This window comes from Strix aluco, chromosome 1 (assembly GCF_031877795.1).
Source record: "Strix aluco isolate bStrAlu1 chromosome 1, bStrAlu1.hap1, whole genome shotgun sequence".
NCBI lineage: Eukaryota > Metazoa > Chordata > Aves > Strigiformes > Strigidae > Strix > Strix aluco.
In genome coordinates, this window is record NC_133931.1 from 152477388 (window position 1) to 152492501 (window position 15114).

The 15114-nt window shown below is 44.9% G+C and overlaps 1 protein-coding gene and 1 long non-coding RNA gene across 7 annotated transcripts in view; one reads left to right on the forward strand and one right to left on the reverse strand.

Annotated features, from left to right (window-relative positions):
• Positions 1 to 950: 950 nt before the first annotated feature.
• LOC141930201 (uncharacterized) lies at positions 951 to 1523 on the reverse strand. Its single transcript, XR_012625233.1, has 2 exons — positions 1417 to 1523; positions 951 to 1296 (listed from the first exon to the last, which is right to left on the reverse strand). It is a non-coding gene; the product is annotated as an uncharacterized LOC141930201 (long non-coding RNA).
• A 2-nt stretch (positions 1524 to 1525) lies between these two features.
• ZDHHC3 (zDHHC palmitoyltransferase 3) overlaps positions 1526 to 15114 on the forward strand; it is a 34664-nt gene continuing 21075 nt past the window's right edge. For 2 of the 6 annotated variants that reach the window (XM_074840666.1, XM_074840717.1), the window contains exons 1-2: positions 1526 to 1640; positions 13336 to 13665. In XM_074840666.1, coding sequence (XP_074696767.1) covers positions 13360 to 13665 — 306 coding nt within the window. In that variant the 5' untranslated portion in view covers positions 1526 to 1640; positions 13336 to 13359. Of the gene's footprint in view, positions 1641 to 1801; positions 1874 to 6257; positions 6931 to 9701; positions 9997 to 13335; positions 13666 to 15114 lie in introns of those variants that run through there. The other 4 variants (XM_074840674.1, XM_074840684.1, XM_074840706.1 and 1 more) reach the window with 4 other exon arrangements.

The following is a 15114-nucleotide window of genomic DNA, read 5'->3' on the forward strand; positions in this document are numbered from 1 at the left end:
TCCTTGCTCAGTCAAATGCACAGAGCATTTCTGGCTGTGCCTCTTTGAGCAAGCAGCATGATGCAGCGGGAGCAAACCTGATGAGTGAGAGATGTTTTGGGGGTTTTACTTTGGGCTAGCGCTGCTCTGCTCCCATTAGCAGGCAGCATGTCCATTAGTCGGAGCAGAGAGCGGGTGCGTTGCTCGGATGCATCCCAGAGCTTCTCTGTATCCAAAAGGAGTCGAGTTTCCGCATGCCAGGATTGTTGTGTGGGGATCACTTACTGCTTCGCAGTGAGGAGAGCCAGCGGTGGAGCCTGACTGAGCTGGGAGACAGGGTGTGGGTACCTTGGGGTAAGCAGGGCCAGGAAAGGGGCCTGGTATGTTCTCCCTACACAGCATCAGCCAGTGCTGCTGCCCAGCACAGACAGACCCGTCGTCTGACCCCGCAGTGCCGTTTGTGCGTCCTCACGTTCCGCAGCATGAGCCAAACTACGGCAAGGAGAAATTAGAAACTCCCTTGTAAAAGTGAGTTCCTGATCTGAAATAAAGCATTAATGCAGGTGCACCCTATGATTCCCTCTGGGAGCACGGGCAGATGATATTCTGTCTCCCGGTCCTGCAGGTCTTGTGGCTTAGCCCACAGCAGCTAACAGTTCCAATTGCAAGTAAAGGGTGATTTTTTTTTTTCTTTTTTTCCACCCCTTCTGCCATCCCTGCCTGGAATCCGCCTAATGCGAGTCAAATTCTTGCACAGTCCGGAGGCTCAGCCAGCAAATCTTGTTTACAGACAGACAGCGGTTTTCCAAAGGCTGGAGAAGGCCAGGTCTGGCTTGTTTTCCCTCGGGGCTGGCAGAAGGCATCCCCTCGCTCTAAAGAGCGCTTCCTAGTGCATTCAAATTCTCTCCTCCAACGCAAGGCAACAGTGAAAGTTATCAGACAAAAAAGATGCCTGTTGTTTGTTGTGGGTTGTTTTTGTGTTTGTTTTTTTTTTTTTTTTTTTTTTTAACAAGGGCAAAGCAACGTCTTTTCCTCTGACCTCATTAACGGTAAATGGATGACACGCGTTGGCTGAAATAAAGCCAGCCTGAGGGAATCAGCCGGAAAGCAGAAACTCGCCCGGCGTGCCTGACGCTGGAAGCGGCGGCTCGGGATGGAGAGTGTCGAGCAAACTTCACCCGGGGCTGCCCCGCCGGCGGACACCACACCTGCAGCCCTGCGCTCTGCCTTCGGGCACGCCGCACGATCCGCGATCCCCGCAAACCGGAACCACCCGAACGACTGCTCTGCGGCTCGGAGGTGCGCGCTGAAGCCCACCTGTTCCCCATGGAAGAAAAAAAATAATTTAAAAAGGTTATTTTTTCCTCACAAAACCCGCATTTCCCTCCTTTCCCCCCTCCTCCCCTCCCCGCCCCGCCGCGCACGCCCGAGACGTACAGGCGCACTCGGCAGAGGCGCGCCGCGGCTGCACGGGGCCCTGCGGCACCCAGGCGGCTGGGCCGAGCCGAGCCGAGCCCCGCCGGGCGCGGCGCCGGTGCCCGCCCGTGGGCCGGGGAGCCCCGCGCGCCGCGCCCGGCGGCAGGGCGGGGACGGGCCGGGCCGGGAGTGCGCTGCCTCTCTCCGCCGCCGCTCACTTCCTGGATCCTCCCTGCCGAGCCAGCGTAAGGGGCGGCGGGGGAGGGGACGGGGACGGGCACGGGCGGGGGGGCCGTGCCGCCGCCGCCGCCGCCGGGCGCGGGCTCCGCGGGGCGGATGGGGCTCACGGCGGCGCGCGGGGCAGCCTCGGCCGGCGGGGCGCGGCGCGGCGCTGCGTGGCGGCGTTGGCGGCGTGCGCTCGCGCGCGCGGCGTGGGGGCGGCGGGGCGCGCGCCGGACCGGCGGCGGCGGCCTGTGGGGTAGGTGGTGTAATGACAGCGCGGGGGGGCGGCCCGCGCGGGCAGGTGCGCGGTGGCGGAGGGGGCGGGAGCGGGCGCGGGCCGCCGCCGCCCGCCGTCGCGGAGCGGCCATCCCGCCGGCCGGGCTGGCTGAGGCGGGGGCCGCGCCCGCCGCCGGCGCTGCGCGCCCAGCCGCCCCCCCGGCCGTGCGGGGAGCGCCGGGGGTGGCGCGGCCGGTCAAGGGCCGCTCGGTGCCCCGCTTCCCTCTGCCGGGGCCCCGGGCAGCGCCTGGGCGTGGGTCTCCTGGGGCTGCTGGCTTCGGTCGGAAAGCGGGAGGTGGGCTCCCGGTCGCCCCTCGCCGGCGCTGGGCTTGAAATACTGCGCGGGGAAGCGTTAAAGAACGCTGGGCCGCGTACGGGACCGAGCTCTGCTGCCGGGGCCGTCCGGAGCAGCGCGGCGTCCCCTCGGCAGGAAATCGAAGCTGGGAGCCTGCAGCAATGCCGTCGGGGTCCTGGGATCGGTTACGGGATGGCGGTGCTGAAACGGCCTCCTCTAACCTGCTAAGCGGCGCAGCGGCGGAACGCGCCCGCCGGCCAGCGGGGCAGACCCTCTCCCTTCGGAGGTGGCCGTGGGCACCCGGCGCCTGGCTGCGGCTCCCCCAGGGGACCGCAGGGCAGTCGCGACTTGAGCCCCGGGAGGAATCAGTGCTGGAACCATGGCGCTGTGCTGTGGCGGTTTTGGTCGAATTGGGTGGGGAGTTGTAGGAAGTAATCCGGGCTGGTTTTAAACAGTAGCTGCTAAGTATTACTGGAGTACTAACGAAAAGTAATCTTTAAGAAGAAGGAAGAGCTCGCGATGGCTCATTAGAAAACAATCTTCAAGAAAACATAGGCTCCGGAGAGGAGGAGGCAGCAGTCTGGTCTCTGATGTGCCCTCCTGCTGCCTGCGTGCCAGCGAGGGATGCCGGGTGGACACCAGAGCTTGTTTAGATTTCTCTCCTTTGATCCTGATTCAGAAAAGATAAGCTATGTTTTTCAGCATGTGAGTGAGAGATCGTGTGCCAGACTCCTGACACGGCAGAGGTGCACAACGTCAGATCTGTAGGAAAGGAGCCCACGTTTGGGTGGTCGTTCTGATACGGTGGAATCGCAGAGAAGGGGCTGGCAGGGTGCAGTGAGTCACTACCTCCCATGCCTGGTGGTGTAGATAGCAAGGCTTTAGGGAGTACCGTGTTTTTCTTTGCTTAGTGAAAGCAACAAATAATTCTTTTGTATAGTGTTATAGGCATTTCAGTGATAAGAGTCATTGTAAGGGGAGCCACACATTGATTCACATGTCTTTAAAAATGCATCCCCCAGTGCAATAAAGATCTGGTCCGTCAAATACTATGACTCTGTCAGCGTAGCTCTTGGTGCTGTCTCACTCATGCAATAGTGTTTGTCAAACCAATGGGAGCTGCCTGTGGTAGTAAGTTGTGTCTGACAAGGCTCATTGAGATTTAGAAGGTGTGACCCAGAAGCTTTGTGTGGTTACAGGTTTATAAAAGGACAAAGGTAAAGTCTGCCTAAAAGCTCAAATATTTGTTGCGACATGTAACACCTATTGGGTATTTTTTTGTATGTTTCTGCTTCCTTTTTAGTTTTCATTTTAGGTGCTCTAGTTACAGGCAGAGTGCGTATTTTGGTTTGAAATTGCTTGTTTGGCAGTAGACAAAAATATAATTTGATCCAACTACTGGGAGCAGGTTGCAAGAAGATGAATGCTTAATTCCTCAGCAGATGCAGGTCTGCTGTGCCCAAGTCGTTATGTGTCTTTTCTGGGCAGTTTCCTTTGTGTCAGCAAAGGGGAGCAACTGATAGTCTTCAGGAGCGCGTGTGTAGCCTGGGCAATGGTAACTCACCTTCGGTGAATCTCTTATCTAATGTGAATTTACTTTTCGTGATGGGTGGGTTGCTGTGCATCGCTAGCAGTGTCCCATAGTCGATGCAGTTTAAACCCATTGTTTCAGGGAAGCTTGCTCGTGCAGCCATGAAGCTTGCTAATGCAGGCATTTCCCATGCATCTAGAATGGGTTCTCTCTCCTGTAGAGGAGACTACAGGGTAGGTGATGGGCACCCACAGTGGTGTCAGGCTGAAAATGTCTTGGCTGTAGCTCAGCCAGTCTCTGCAGATGTTAATTGACTGAGCTTATGTTTTTTTCTGGTCCCTCTGCGGTGTAGACATGACCTTTTTCTTAGGGCGGTATTCTGGAATACAGTTTTTCTGCCTTCCTGAGAGAAGACAGCAGGCAGTTTAAAATATGACAAGATAGAAAAGCTTATTACCAGTTTTTATTTTCCATCCCATGCTTAGCTGGTTGAAGCAAATCAAATGTGAACCTGGAACATCATATTTGACTTGTGCATGTAACTAATCTGAAACTTAAGGTTGCGTTAGAGAAAATGAGAAGTTAAAGCTTTCCCAATTAGAGCTGCGTATTTCCTGGGTTGTGCAGACAATAAGAAAAAAAAGCCTCTAACTTGACTGGAACTGCAGTGCAGCAAGTCTGCCAGTAACACTTTACACATTGTCCTTTTGAGAGGGAGTCCAAAAGAGCAAGCCAGGTTGCCTCTGCAGGCTAGGGGTGCCAAAGACCTCCTCATATAGCGGTAGTTCCCAGCTAGTGAGGTGCAAGGTGTTACAGGCAAGGTACAGCTAGGTACTAGCTCTTAACTCCACAGGAGCACTGGCACGTCTGCTTCTGGATGTGCCCCCAGGGTGGGGGGTGCTTGGGAGTGCTTCTGGAGACTGGAGAGAGATTTATCTGGGCTTATAGCCCCGTATCTCTTCACCCCACCAGGTTACAAGATGACCATACAGAACTGGTGCTCTTACGGGAGAAGGAGTAGGAGTGCAAGGAGAAAGGAAAAAAAAAAAAAAAAGCAGAGGATAGGGATGGGAAAGTAAGGAAATGAGAAGGAAGACTACAGCAGCAGAGTTGAGCTAGAAAAATGTTGGGAATCACTGTTCCAGGAGGTGTAAGAGCAAGTAAAACAAGGACACAGAAAACTCAGTGTTAATACCCTGGATAAGAGAGGAATGTTGAATGGGAGGAAATGCAAGGCCCTTGTTGATGTTTTTGCTGCTAGACCGGTGGTGGATGGTGGTGGCGGATGGCGTGTTTGTGAAGTTCAGCTGTGAGTTTTGCAATAATGCAGAACTGACAGGGGCAACCAATCTTAAACGTGGTGCAGCATGCAGAAGTTAAAACAAATGGGCTCAAGTTGAAACAGTAAGAGTGAACAAGGGTAGTGTGAAGTACAGAACTGTTGAATGCTATTGAAAAAAAAAGAAAGACAATGAAACATATGTAGTCCTAGTGGGAAGGCAGTAGTACCATACCGTAGATGCAGAGAGGGCTAGAGCAGGCAATAAAGGGAGATAGTAATGTGATATACATCTTTGTTCTTTGCAATGACTACTTGAATTACTGATGTCCAATACAGCATAGAATAGATAAGCAATATACTATGTGTTGCAGTTAGCCTGGTCTCCAACTCTCAGTATTTTGAAGGATAACAAAATGAATGTTTACACATAGAAATAGTATTTTTTACAGAGACAGTGATCAGTTGTGCTTGCTAATGCAACAGTGGGCAAACCAAGAAATACTGTTTGCCAAGTCAGGAGTTCTTTACTACATTTCAAAAGCTTTAACATACAGCAAATTTGAACCTGCATATTTTTCTACTTCTCTGAAGTAGCAACATAGGTTTCTTCTAGGCTAACTCTTGACATCACGAAGGTGAATCCTTTTCAGGATAGAGGTGATAATTTTTTGGTCCCTGTTTTATTAGTGAGCTATTTTAATGTATGCTCTCTGTATTTTTGGTATTTGGTTTAGGTACATGCTTAGGTGTAGTATTTAGATTTAAAATCTAAATGTCTACAGCCTTCATACCTGTATCTTTGCTACCCCTGTATGGTAGGGAAGAAGTGTGGGCTACAAGTCGGGGAATAAAATACAGAGACACTGACTTGTTCATGCTTGTGAAGGTGGGGGCTGTAGCAGGAGCAGGTGAGAGCCAAATCATGGGTTAGACCATCTGAGTGAAAAGGTATGTCTGATAGTTAAAGTGCTCTTTCTGCCTTGAAAGATAATCTGAGTATTTTTTTAGACTGGGATGGTTCTGCCAGCTTCTTACTATGATTAAAACTTTAAAGATGCAACTCTTTTCTGCTTCTCTGGAAAATACATTCCTTATGCCATGAAAGCAGTGTTGTTTTTAAAATAGGTGCTAAAAATAATACCAGTTGTATAGACAAACTTTCCCCCTTTAATTTTTGTCTTTTTTTAAGAAAAAAAAAATTGTTACAGGGCAAATTGAGAATTTAAATTCCCTGAATCCACTGGCTTGCTGCTTTAAGTCCTGAGTCAGCATCAAAATTGCAAGGCTGTCTAGAAGACCAGGACAGCTTCTCCCGTTTTGTCTTTCATAAGGCTGTCTATTCAGGATAACGACAATGCTGTGGGAAAGCATGACATCCCCATTTGTTGTTTTCTGTTTCCCAGTGCAGTCCCTTTGCAAGACTGCTCTTTCCTTCCGATGCTTACTCCAGATAGGTGGCAGTGCCACAGAGCTGGTTTGTATTGATGTGTTCAGGATTAATATTTCTCTTTTTATATAGGTTAAGCAGCTTGTGTGTATTTAGTCTATTGGGAAACTGTAAAATTGAAGTGACAGAATTTCCCTGTTGCCCTTGCAGCTCCGATAGTTAAAAAATTAGCATAAGTTATTTTGTAATGGTTCATACTTAATTACGGTTCTATAAAGTACCTTCCATCTTTGATCAAAAGCTTATTAAGATCACTAACTTCATGATCAGACCAAGTCAGATCCAAGTCTGACTTTAGTCTCTGTTGCCCTTGTGACTTGTTCCTAGATGTTGCCCCGATTTTGTCACTCATCCATAGTGGCCCAGTGTTTATGTACCTTGGACAGTAACTACATTGTCTTTGTCTCCTCTCCTGTGCTCAGGCTAGCAGCTGACAGGCCTTGTAGGTGGGGGTGCAATCACCAGATAACTCGGACTCTCAGGTCAGTCTTCATTGCACTATAATTTATTTATACAATGCATAGCCACTAGTTAAACAGAAACGTTATAGACATTAGCCAGGAAGCTGTTACCATCTGTCCTGAGAGATTGCATACCACAAACATTAGGATAGAAAAACCCCATGTTTTTAGTTGAGAAAACGTGGCCTTATTTTCTTTACAGTTCCTTTGGAACTGAATTCCTTTGGCCATGTTGAAGTTGCTTCTTGTTTATGCTGATGTAAATGAGAGAACTGTGGGGTTTGTGCCTTATGTGACTGCACCTCTTTTGAGCCTGTCACTCTCAGTCCGATCCAGGCCCTCAGGATGGAGTTTCTAGATCTGACAGACGTCTTTGGGATAATTTCCACCTCCCCCTGCTCTCCTTAGGGAGAAGTTCCCTCTACGTATTCATGCTCCTGTTCAAATCTATTCTTCAGAAATACATGACTTCAATTAAATCTTCCCCTCTAATAAGATGCTTCTAAGAAAAATAATAAAAATATGATTTTAGTGTGATCCATTTTTACTAAGGTCTTGTTCACGCATGGCCTCCTCAAAATAATAAATTAAAAATAAAAATTTATTATGTTTCATCAAAATAGTTAATGATGTAGAGAGTTTTCTAAACGGTGACTATAAAGCAGTATTGTAATATAGCCATTTATTCCCTTCATATATAGAAAAGTTATAACAGGGTTACCTTCACGTTAGAACTGGGTAACCATCTGGTTTTGTGTGTTCTCTTTCCCCCTTCCCAAGGCAGGTAATCCAAGCCTGTGCATTCAGCCTGAGAAAACACAAATTTGTTTTAAGCCTTTTAATTGTTAAAGATTATTTTTAATGGATTTAATGTAATTCACATTTGGATTTCTTTACGCCATTTTTCTTCAGTATGGGAACTGAAACTGTTGAAATTGCATGACTTCAGTAGCCAAAGGTTTCAGGGGAATCTGAGGTTTTTGTGAGCTTCTTGCTAAAAGCAAACACATAGCTGATAAGGTAGTATGTAGGCTGAAATTCTTCTCCTTAATGTGGCCTGAATTTCCAGAAGAAAAATGAAAAATTATCTTCACTAAACATAATTCTGCTCCTGGGGTGGCTGGAGTAGGGCTAGCAGTACTGACTTTACCCTGTGACATTTTGATCTGAGTCATCGGGTGTCCCGCAAGCGCAACTTTACGCTACGTGCCTGATCCTTCCCTATTGCTTTTGCCATTTTAACTGGAGAGGAGCAGTTTTTGACCTATTTGGGGGTTTGAATTGGAGTTGGGTTTGTTCGTTTGGGTTGGGTTTTCTTTAACCATGTGTGGAGTCCCAAAAATATTCCCATGGAAGTACAGCTCGCTCTATAACATTTAAGCCTGCTAATAATAGGCTTGCTTTTTTTAGCTGCCTTTCACAGACCTGTTAGAAATGTCCCATTGACCCTCCAGGGTTTTGCAAACCAGGGGTTGGAAACTGCTCTGCTGATGGATATCTGGATGAATCTGTAGGAGACTGCCAAAAATTCTCAGCATAGCTGGGCTGTTTTGTTCCACTCCTGCTGATCAGATAAAGCTGTTTAGGTCTTGCAGGAGCCATTAGGAAAAAAATATATTATCCCTACTTAAACTTGCTTTGGCAAGTTTTGACAGGCTTGTTGTTAGATTTGAGCTGTATGAAAGTGTGTCAGGAGAAGCACAGGTAAATATCCTGTTAATAAGAAACACACTTTAGCTCGTTTTTGTTGCAAAGGATGGTTAAATATGCAGTGTTTTAATCAATGCAGTTTGATGTACAGAAAAATGAAAAAAGCTTCAAAATGACCTCTCTTGCAGTTTCTATCTCTGTATCTGGAGTTTGGTTTTATTTAAAGGGACATCCTGTCCTGTGGATCTAGATCGCCTAGTTTAGCTGTCATGAATATAACATGACTGGTTATGTATGTTTGCTTCCTTTTGATCACGATAAAAAGTTAACTTTAGTGTTGTTTGTCAGCTCTCAAAATCCTGGCAATGAATTCTGTGCGTGTCATAAAAGCTGTTCCAAAGTATCTCTTCAAAGTATGTAAAAACTGAAAACCTCAAAAAATGCCCATGATCTGCCCTGGTCTCATTCTTTTTTTATTTTTTTAGAATTGTTTTCATGTAATTGGCAGACCTTGAAATTCACTTAGATCATATGACAAAACGTAGCCTCTTCCCAAAGTTTTAATGTTAATGGACTTCTAATGGAGGAAATGGTTGCAATGTACATAGTAATACTGTAGTTTTGCAAGCACCCATGTGTCTGACTTCACTAGCGTGAGTAATTACATGAAATCAGCAGGGTGATGGTGATGATGACATTGAGCTTGGTGTAAGTTTTATAACATCAGAACCTCAGGTAGCTTTCAGGTACACATTGGGTGAAGGCCCACATCATTCATTAGTTCATTCTTAATGCATTCTTTGGCAGTCACAGGCCATTAAAAAATAGATTTTTGACATGGCTTATGGCAGGTCAAAAGACAGTTACTTAATTTATATAGGGTGTAATAACATATTTTACTGGTTCATTGTAGCAGGAAGTGGATTTTAATTTGTTTTATTTACATTTCTAATGTGTGTATTACCTTGGTTTTTTGTTTACTCCCATAATGCCAAATGCCTTCCAGATAAAAAAGAAGAAAAGGTCTTTACTCTGACATGTCGTTTAGCTAAATTGATGTGTGTGTTGTCATTGTGTCTCACACTTACCTAGTGGCCTCTCTGGTAGCTTGACACCGTGATTAAGACCTTAAGCCCTTTGCCTTCACTGTTTATGTATTGTTTGCTACAGAGCGGGAGGGACTGACATATTCCATCTGTGTGTTATAAATTAAGTTCATATGCAGCATGATTGAAGGGAAGACCAGTTAGGGCAAGTTACTGCTTCCTCCCCGCTACAATCTTTTTCTTCTTGTATTGTTTACATGAAAATACCAGTTTGGACAACATAAACAAAACCAGATGTTTGTGTATGTTAAGAACAAGGAATTAAAAAAACCCCAACTAACTGGGTCACATAGAAGAGAAGCTGAGATTCTAAGCTCCTATAACTTGACTGGTAAGATAACGTACACTAAACCATAAATCTGTTTCTCAAGTAATGGTGTTTATGTACCGATCACTGATTTTTTCATTTTGTTGCCTGATGATGCCTGTAAAGCAAGCATTAAATAACAAAGTGCATTAAATAACAAATTTGTCCTCTAGCCAGAAGTCAGAATTGGAGGCCTGTGCTCTATCCTCTTAACCACTTCCTTACTGCACTGCAGAAAAGAGTCCCCAGACTTTGAGACTGAGGTGCCTCAAGGCTCTTTCCAGTTTCTCCTTAAACAGTTACATGGCAATAGCTTACTTTTGTCTTTTTTCTATTTTTTTTTCTTTTCAGTTTAGCTCAATAATATTTCTGAGGGAGAGCTGTAGAACTCCTATTGGAGTGAAACCACTTCCTGCATTTGCAAGAGAGATGAATTTTTATTTGACTGCTGAAGTGTGCTCTTCAGGACTAAACCCACAGTTTTAATCACTATGTATTTGTCTAGCTTTCAGTCAGTCTTTACTAATACTGACCTTGAGGTGACTTGTCAAACTAATTCCTCTGTTAAATAGGAGTTTGCTTTTCCTGTGACAGTTTCATTCCTTTGCTTTGGGAAACAAAACCTCAGGGGGAAAAAAAAAAAGGCTCAGAGTCTGCAAAAAATCCTGAAAGTCTGTGTTCAGGACTATCCCAGCTTGTTACTGCACCTGAAGTGTGTTACTTACCTGAAGTGTGTTACTTACCTGAAGTGTGTTACTTACCTGAAGTGTAAGACGTTCATTTGAATATCAACACCTAAATTACTGTTTGCTTTCTTATTTTTTAATGCAATATGATGTTACTGTCAACTAAACACTGTTGTCAGGCATGAGTCTTTAATTATGTCAGCTTTATTTTGAGTTGGCAAACCAGCATAACAATTTTAGTAAGATTATTAAATAATGCAGTGAAGGTTAACCTGTTTCCTTGGGGGAGGGATTGAATCTTTAAAATACCTGTTCAGTCTGTGAATGTGTGAATACATAAGCATTCTTACAGAAATTGTGAAAAACTGGGGAAGAGGTATGGGTTTACTAGTAGATATAGATATATCTGAACTTATACCACCAGATTGTTTGGGTAATCGCTGTTTCTGAAAATTATATAGCTTGTCTCCCTAAGTATCAGAGTCATGAGGCTAAATTATAGCTGTGGTTAAAGTACAAAGTAATTACAATGTGTTATGTGAATTTTGTGAATGAGGAGGAGAGTTTTTTTCAGGTTTTTTTCTTGCCAAAGTAAGTGAGATCCACACATGTGCATTTTTATCTTGTTTCTTCTGTTCTGTGTGATGTATGTATAAATATGAGACTGATATACTTTACCATTAATCCACGTGACTTTCTTCAGACTCATAAAACATCTTAAACTCTCTCACTTGGCAAAATACTGAGTGCTAAAAGCAGAAATATAAGAAAATACCTAATCCTCCTAGTTTATTTATACCAGTTATGTTAGAAAACAAATATTGTTAATGGTCTGGTTCATCCACTGCTGTGCACCTCGGAACTTTGCGCTCCTGGCTTTTGCCTCTCACTGTGGCAATAGAAGTTCCAGTCACCTCTTTTCCATATCACTCGCTCTAACATGCACAAGCCTATCACTTCTGTGCTTGGATTTAATTAATCATCTTGCTTGTTAATAACCTTAATCTTTGGCTGTGAGAGACTAATTGTCCTCTTATGAATTTGGTCCTGTTGAAATAACAACTAGAAAGCAAACTTATCATCTCCTTCCATTTCTAGGGAGGGGCAATAGGATCTCAATTTAGATTGGTGTTATGCAGAGTAGAGCTTTTTCCTTGTACTTGACATAACTTAGCCATAAAAGTTTTGAGAGAAGTTTAAGTTCATAAGTACTTTTGTGATCCTCTGGCTGCTTTCTGTAAAATTTATCCACTTTGTATAGGTAAAAGTGGCACTTTTTTAACAATTAAACACAAAAATAGCTTCAGTATGAACTCTTGGCAGAAAACGTAATTAATGGTGAACATTGTCTCCCTTTTTCTGAGTTAAAATGGAAAAACGCAATCTTATTTTTTTGTAAAGAAATGAGAATAATCCTTCCATGTTGAAATAGGAGGCTGAACCCTTCTGTTTAGGTATATGCAATTCAGTGTATTTGGTAGCAAAATTACTGTATCCATTTTTGTAGAAGGTGGGTCTTTGTATAGAGATTGTATTGTTTTTGAGTGTTTAGAGTATTGTGCAAATACCCTGTTAAGAAGTGTCTTTGGAAGAAGTTGCTGGGTGTGTAAAGAGCTGCTTTCAAAGCATAGCATTCCAGGTATGCTGTAACATTGAGTGGCATATGTTCACAGTGCAGATTGATTAATCCCCTGCCAAAGTCTTATGAGCACCTTTTTTGTTTCCTCAAATGCCTACGTTTGGTGGGAGTTACACTGAAACTACAGTAAGGGCAGTGCATGCCTGGAGTAGTACAGTTTCTGACTCCAAGATGGACCTTACCCTCTGGGTAGACAAGGTGCCTGCAGAGACAGAGAGGACAGGGCAATGACAGCAAATGTCATGTTAGTGCCCTAATTAGAGTGGAGTGGAGTTAGCTAGAAGTGCTGAAAGGGATTAAAACAAATGCCATTGATGGATGGAGCAAAGGTGGTGGGAGAAGGATGGCAAAGCAGAAGACTTACAAGGGATGTAAGGCCACAGGAGGTGACAGTGGGAGACAGCCATTGTTCAGGAAGAGCATCCTCCAGCCCAGACTAGAAATTCTTGTCAAGATCTTTGCCTGAGTTACTTCTTCAGCAGTTCCTGCCACTGTAACTTCGCAGTGGTTTGTTTTTGCACTTTTACCTCAAAGCTGTGAGTCAATGGCTAAGGAGAAGGGAAACTTCTTCCACTTGCTAAGCTTCCCACTATCTGTAGGAGAGACCCTTTCCTTCCCCAGGTCTGAGGGAGCAAAAAAGGACCCTGCCAGCTGTGCCAGGTCTTTCCTTTTTTCCTCACGTGACATTGTCCAGTTCTTGCTTCAGTTCCTGCTGTGGCAACTCCTGTTGGCATCTACCTGATTGCTTTCTCTTAATTAAAACACTTGTTGCCTTTCCTTGAGGGGGGAGTGGACGTAGTACACCAGTGGATTTAATGTGTATTTAAGCAAGTCTTAAAAGCACTTAGAGACTCTTCTGATAAGCGCAAGAGTCTGGTTTCCAAATCCATTATTTTGTGTTTGATTTATTTATCTTTTTTTCTTTTTTCAACTCACTTTCTTCAGTTTGGAATTTCCCACATGATCCCCATGCCATTATGTGAACGGAGATCTACATGTCTTGCAAAGCAGTGAACACTGTTTCTGACTCTCTTTCAGATGCAAGTATGGACATAATAGCCTATGATGATTACTCCAGTCCACCGCTTCAGAGATATTGAAAGGAAACCTGAATACCTCCAGCCAGAAAAGTGTGTTCCACCTCCTAGCCGCGCTTCCCTGGGAACAATGTGGTTTATTCGAGATGGCTGTGGTATTGCATGTGCTGTCGTTACCTGGATGCTGGTGTTCTATGCCGACTTTGTAGTCCTTCTTGTCATGCTAGTTCCATCAAGAGATTATGTTTATAGTGTCATCAATGGCACACTGTTCAACACCTTGGCTTTCCTCGCTTTGGCTTCACATTTTCGTGCTATGCTGACAGATCCAGTAAGTATATCTCTCTCTGTATGTCTCGGAAAGAAAAAGGCGGTGTTTTTCTTGTCTGCTAGATGTTGGATAACTCAGTTGCCGAGTGAGTGGCAGATTTAAATAACTTTTATGTGTCAGCTTGCTGAGTGAGGCTGCTGATGTGGTATGCTAATTTCTCATCCCACTCAAGTCAGATGCAAAGTCAAGGGCCCAGCTTTAGATTCCCATTGTGTGAGCAGCTCCTCTTTTTGCACTGGGAAGGAGAGTGTTCCTCTCGGATGCTGTTTTCTCCACATGGCAGATCTTGTGGCTTGTCGTGTCTTGACAAACAGGAAAGCTGGAAAAGCTGGTTTTAGTTGTCTGCCTTGGCAAGTACTGCTTCAGCAGAATGGAGCAGAATGGGTGGTGTTTTGAAAAGCCATGTTAACCATCTCTCATAGTAGTGATTTAGTTGAGTGTATTGGACCATGCTGAAATAAATATTATATGAGCATGCTAAGACCTGACAGTTCTGAGGCAAGTGGGGAGCATTAGAGTCGTAAGACCCCCTTGTATGTCTCCGTAGGACATTGCTTTGTGAGAGATCTGGTCTGCTGCTTTCTTGTCTTTCAGCTAGTGGGGACAGTACAGTTTAGCACCATGATGCTTATTTTGAGCGGCCTGTGATGGCTTATTTTGATTAATAACCTCTGGACAGTAGATTCAGTTCAAAACCACATCTCCACTAGTCAGTGGAAGGAAAAACAAGCTTAGACTCCTCTTGGCCCCTTCCTCCTGAGTGTTCTTGGTGCTGTTGGGAATGGTGGTGTGCCTCTGATACTTGTAATTATTCCTTTCAAATGTTATTTCCTACTTGAAACCTTGTTAGGTACCATTAAAGCTGCAGCGTAATCTTTGTTTCATAGTTACCAGCTCTCCCAGAAGCCACGGGAGTGCAGAAATGGCTTGATTTGGGGTAATTTCACAGTTTATGGTAAAGACTGATGAATTGCACACTACTGCTGCTGGGCAGAACTGTAAGCAGTAGTCGAGGTTCTGAAACTTCTGGTCATTGGACTTGGGAATAGAGGTTGCAGCAATTTGTTATATAGTTTGTATCCTAGGGGTTCTTGTTGTTGCTAATTACTGGATGTTGTGTGGCTTTAATGTCTAGGGACCTTCAGGTCACTGGAATTATTTTGCCGAGTTAGCAGGAACTCTTCTGAAACAAAAGCTGTATTCTGAAGCAGGCTGGGCAAGCAGTGTTGGAGAAGCAGATACAATCTCTATGCAGAGTAATTGGGAGAAGATATGTTACTTCCTAGTGTGTGGTAGGATTTATTTGTGTGTATGGTGAGAGCCAGTGGGACTTTGGTGGTTTTTTTTTTTTTTTTTTTGAGGAAATCAGCTAAGCAAAATGGAGGAGAGAAAATAAAGTGAGGGGATGCAGCAACATCTGGCAGACAGTGTGAGTCAGGGATGAAGGAA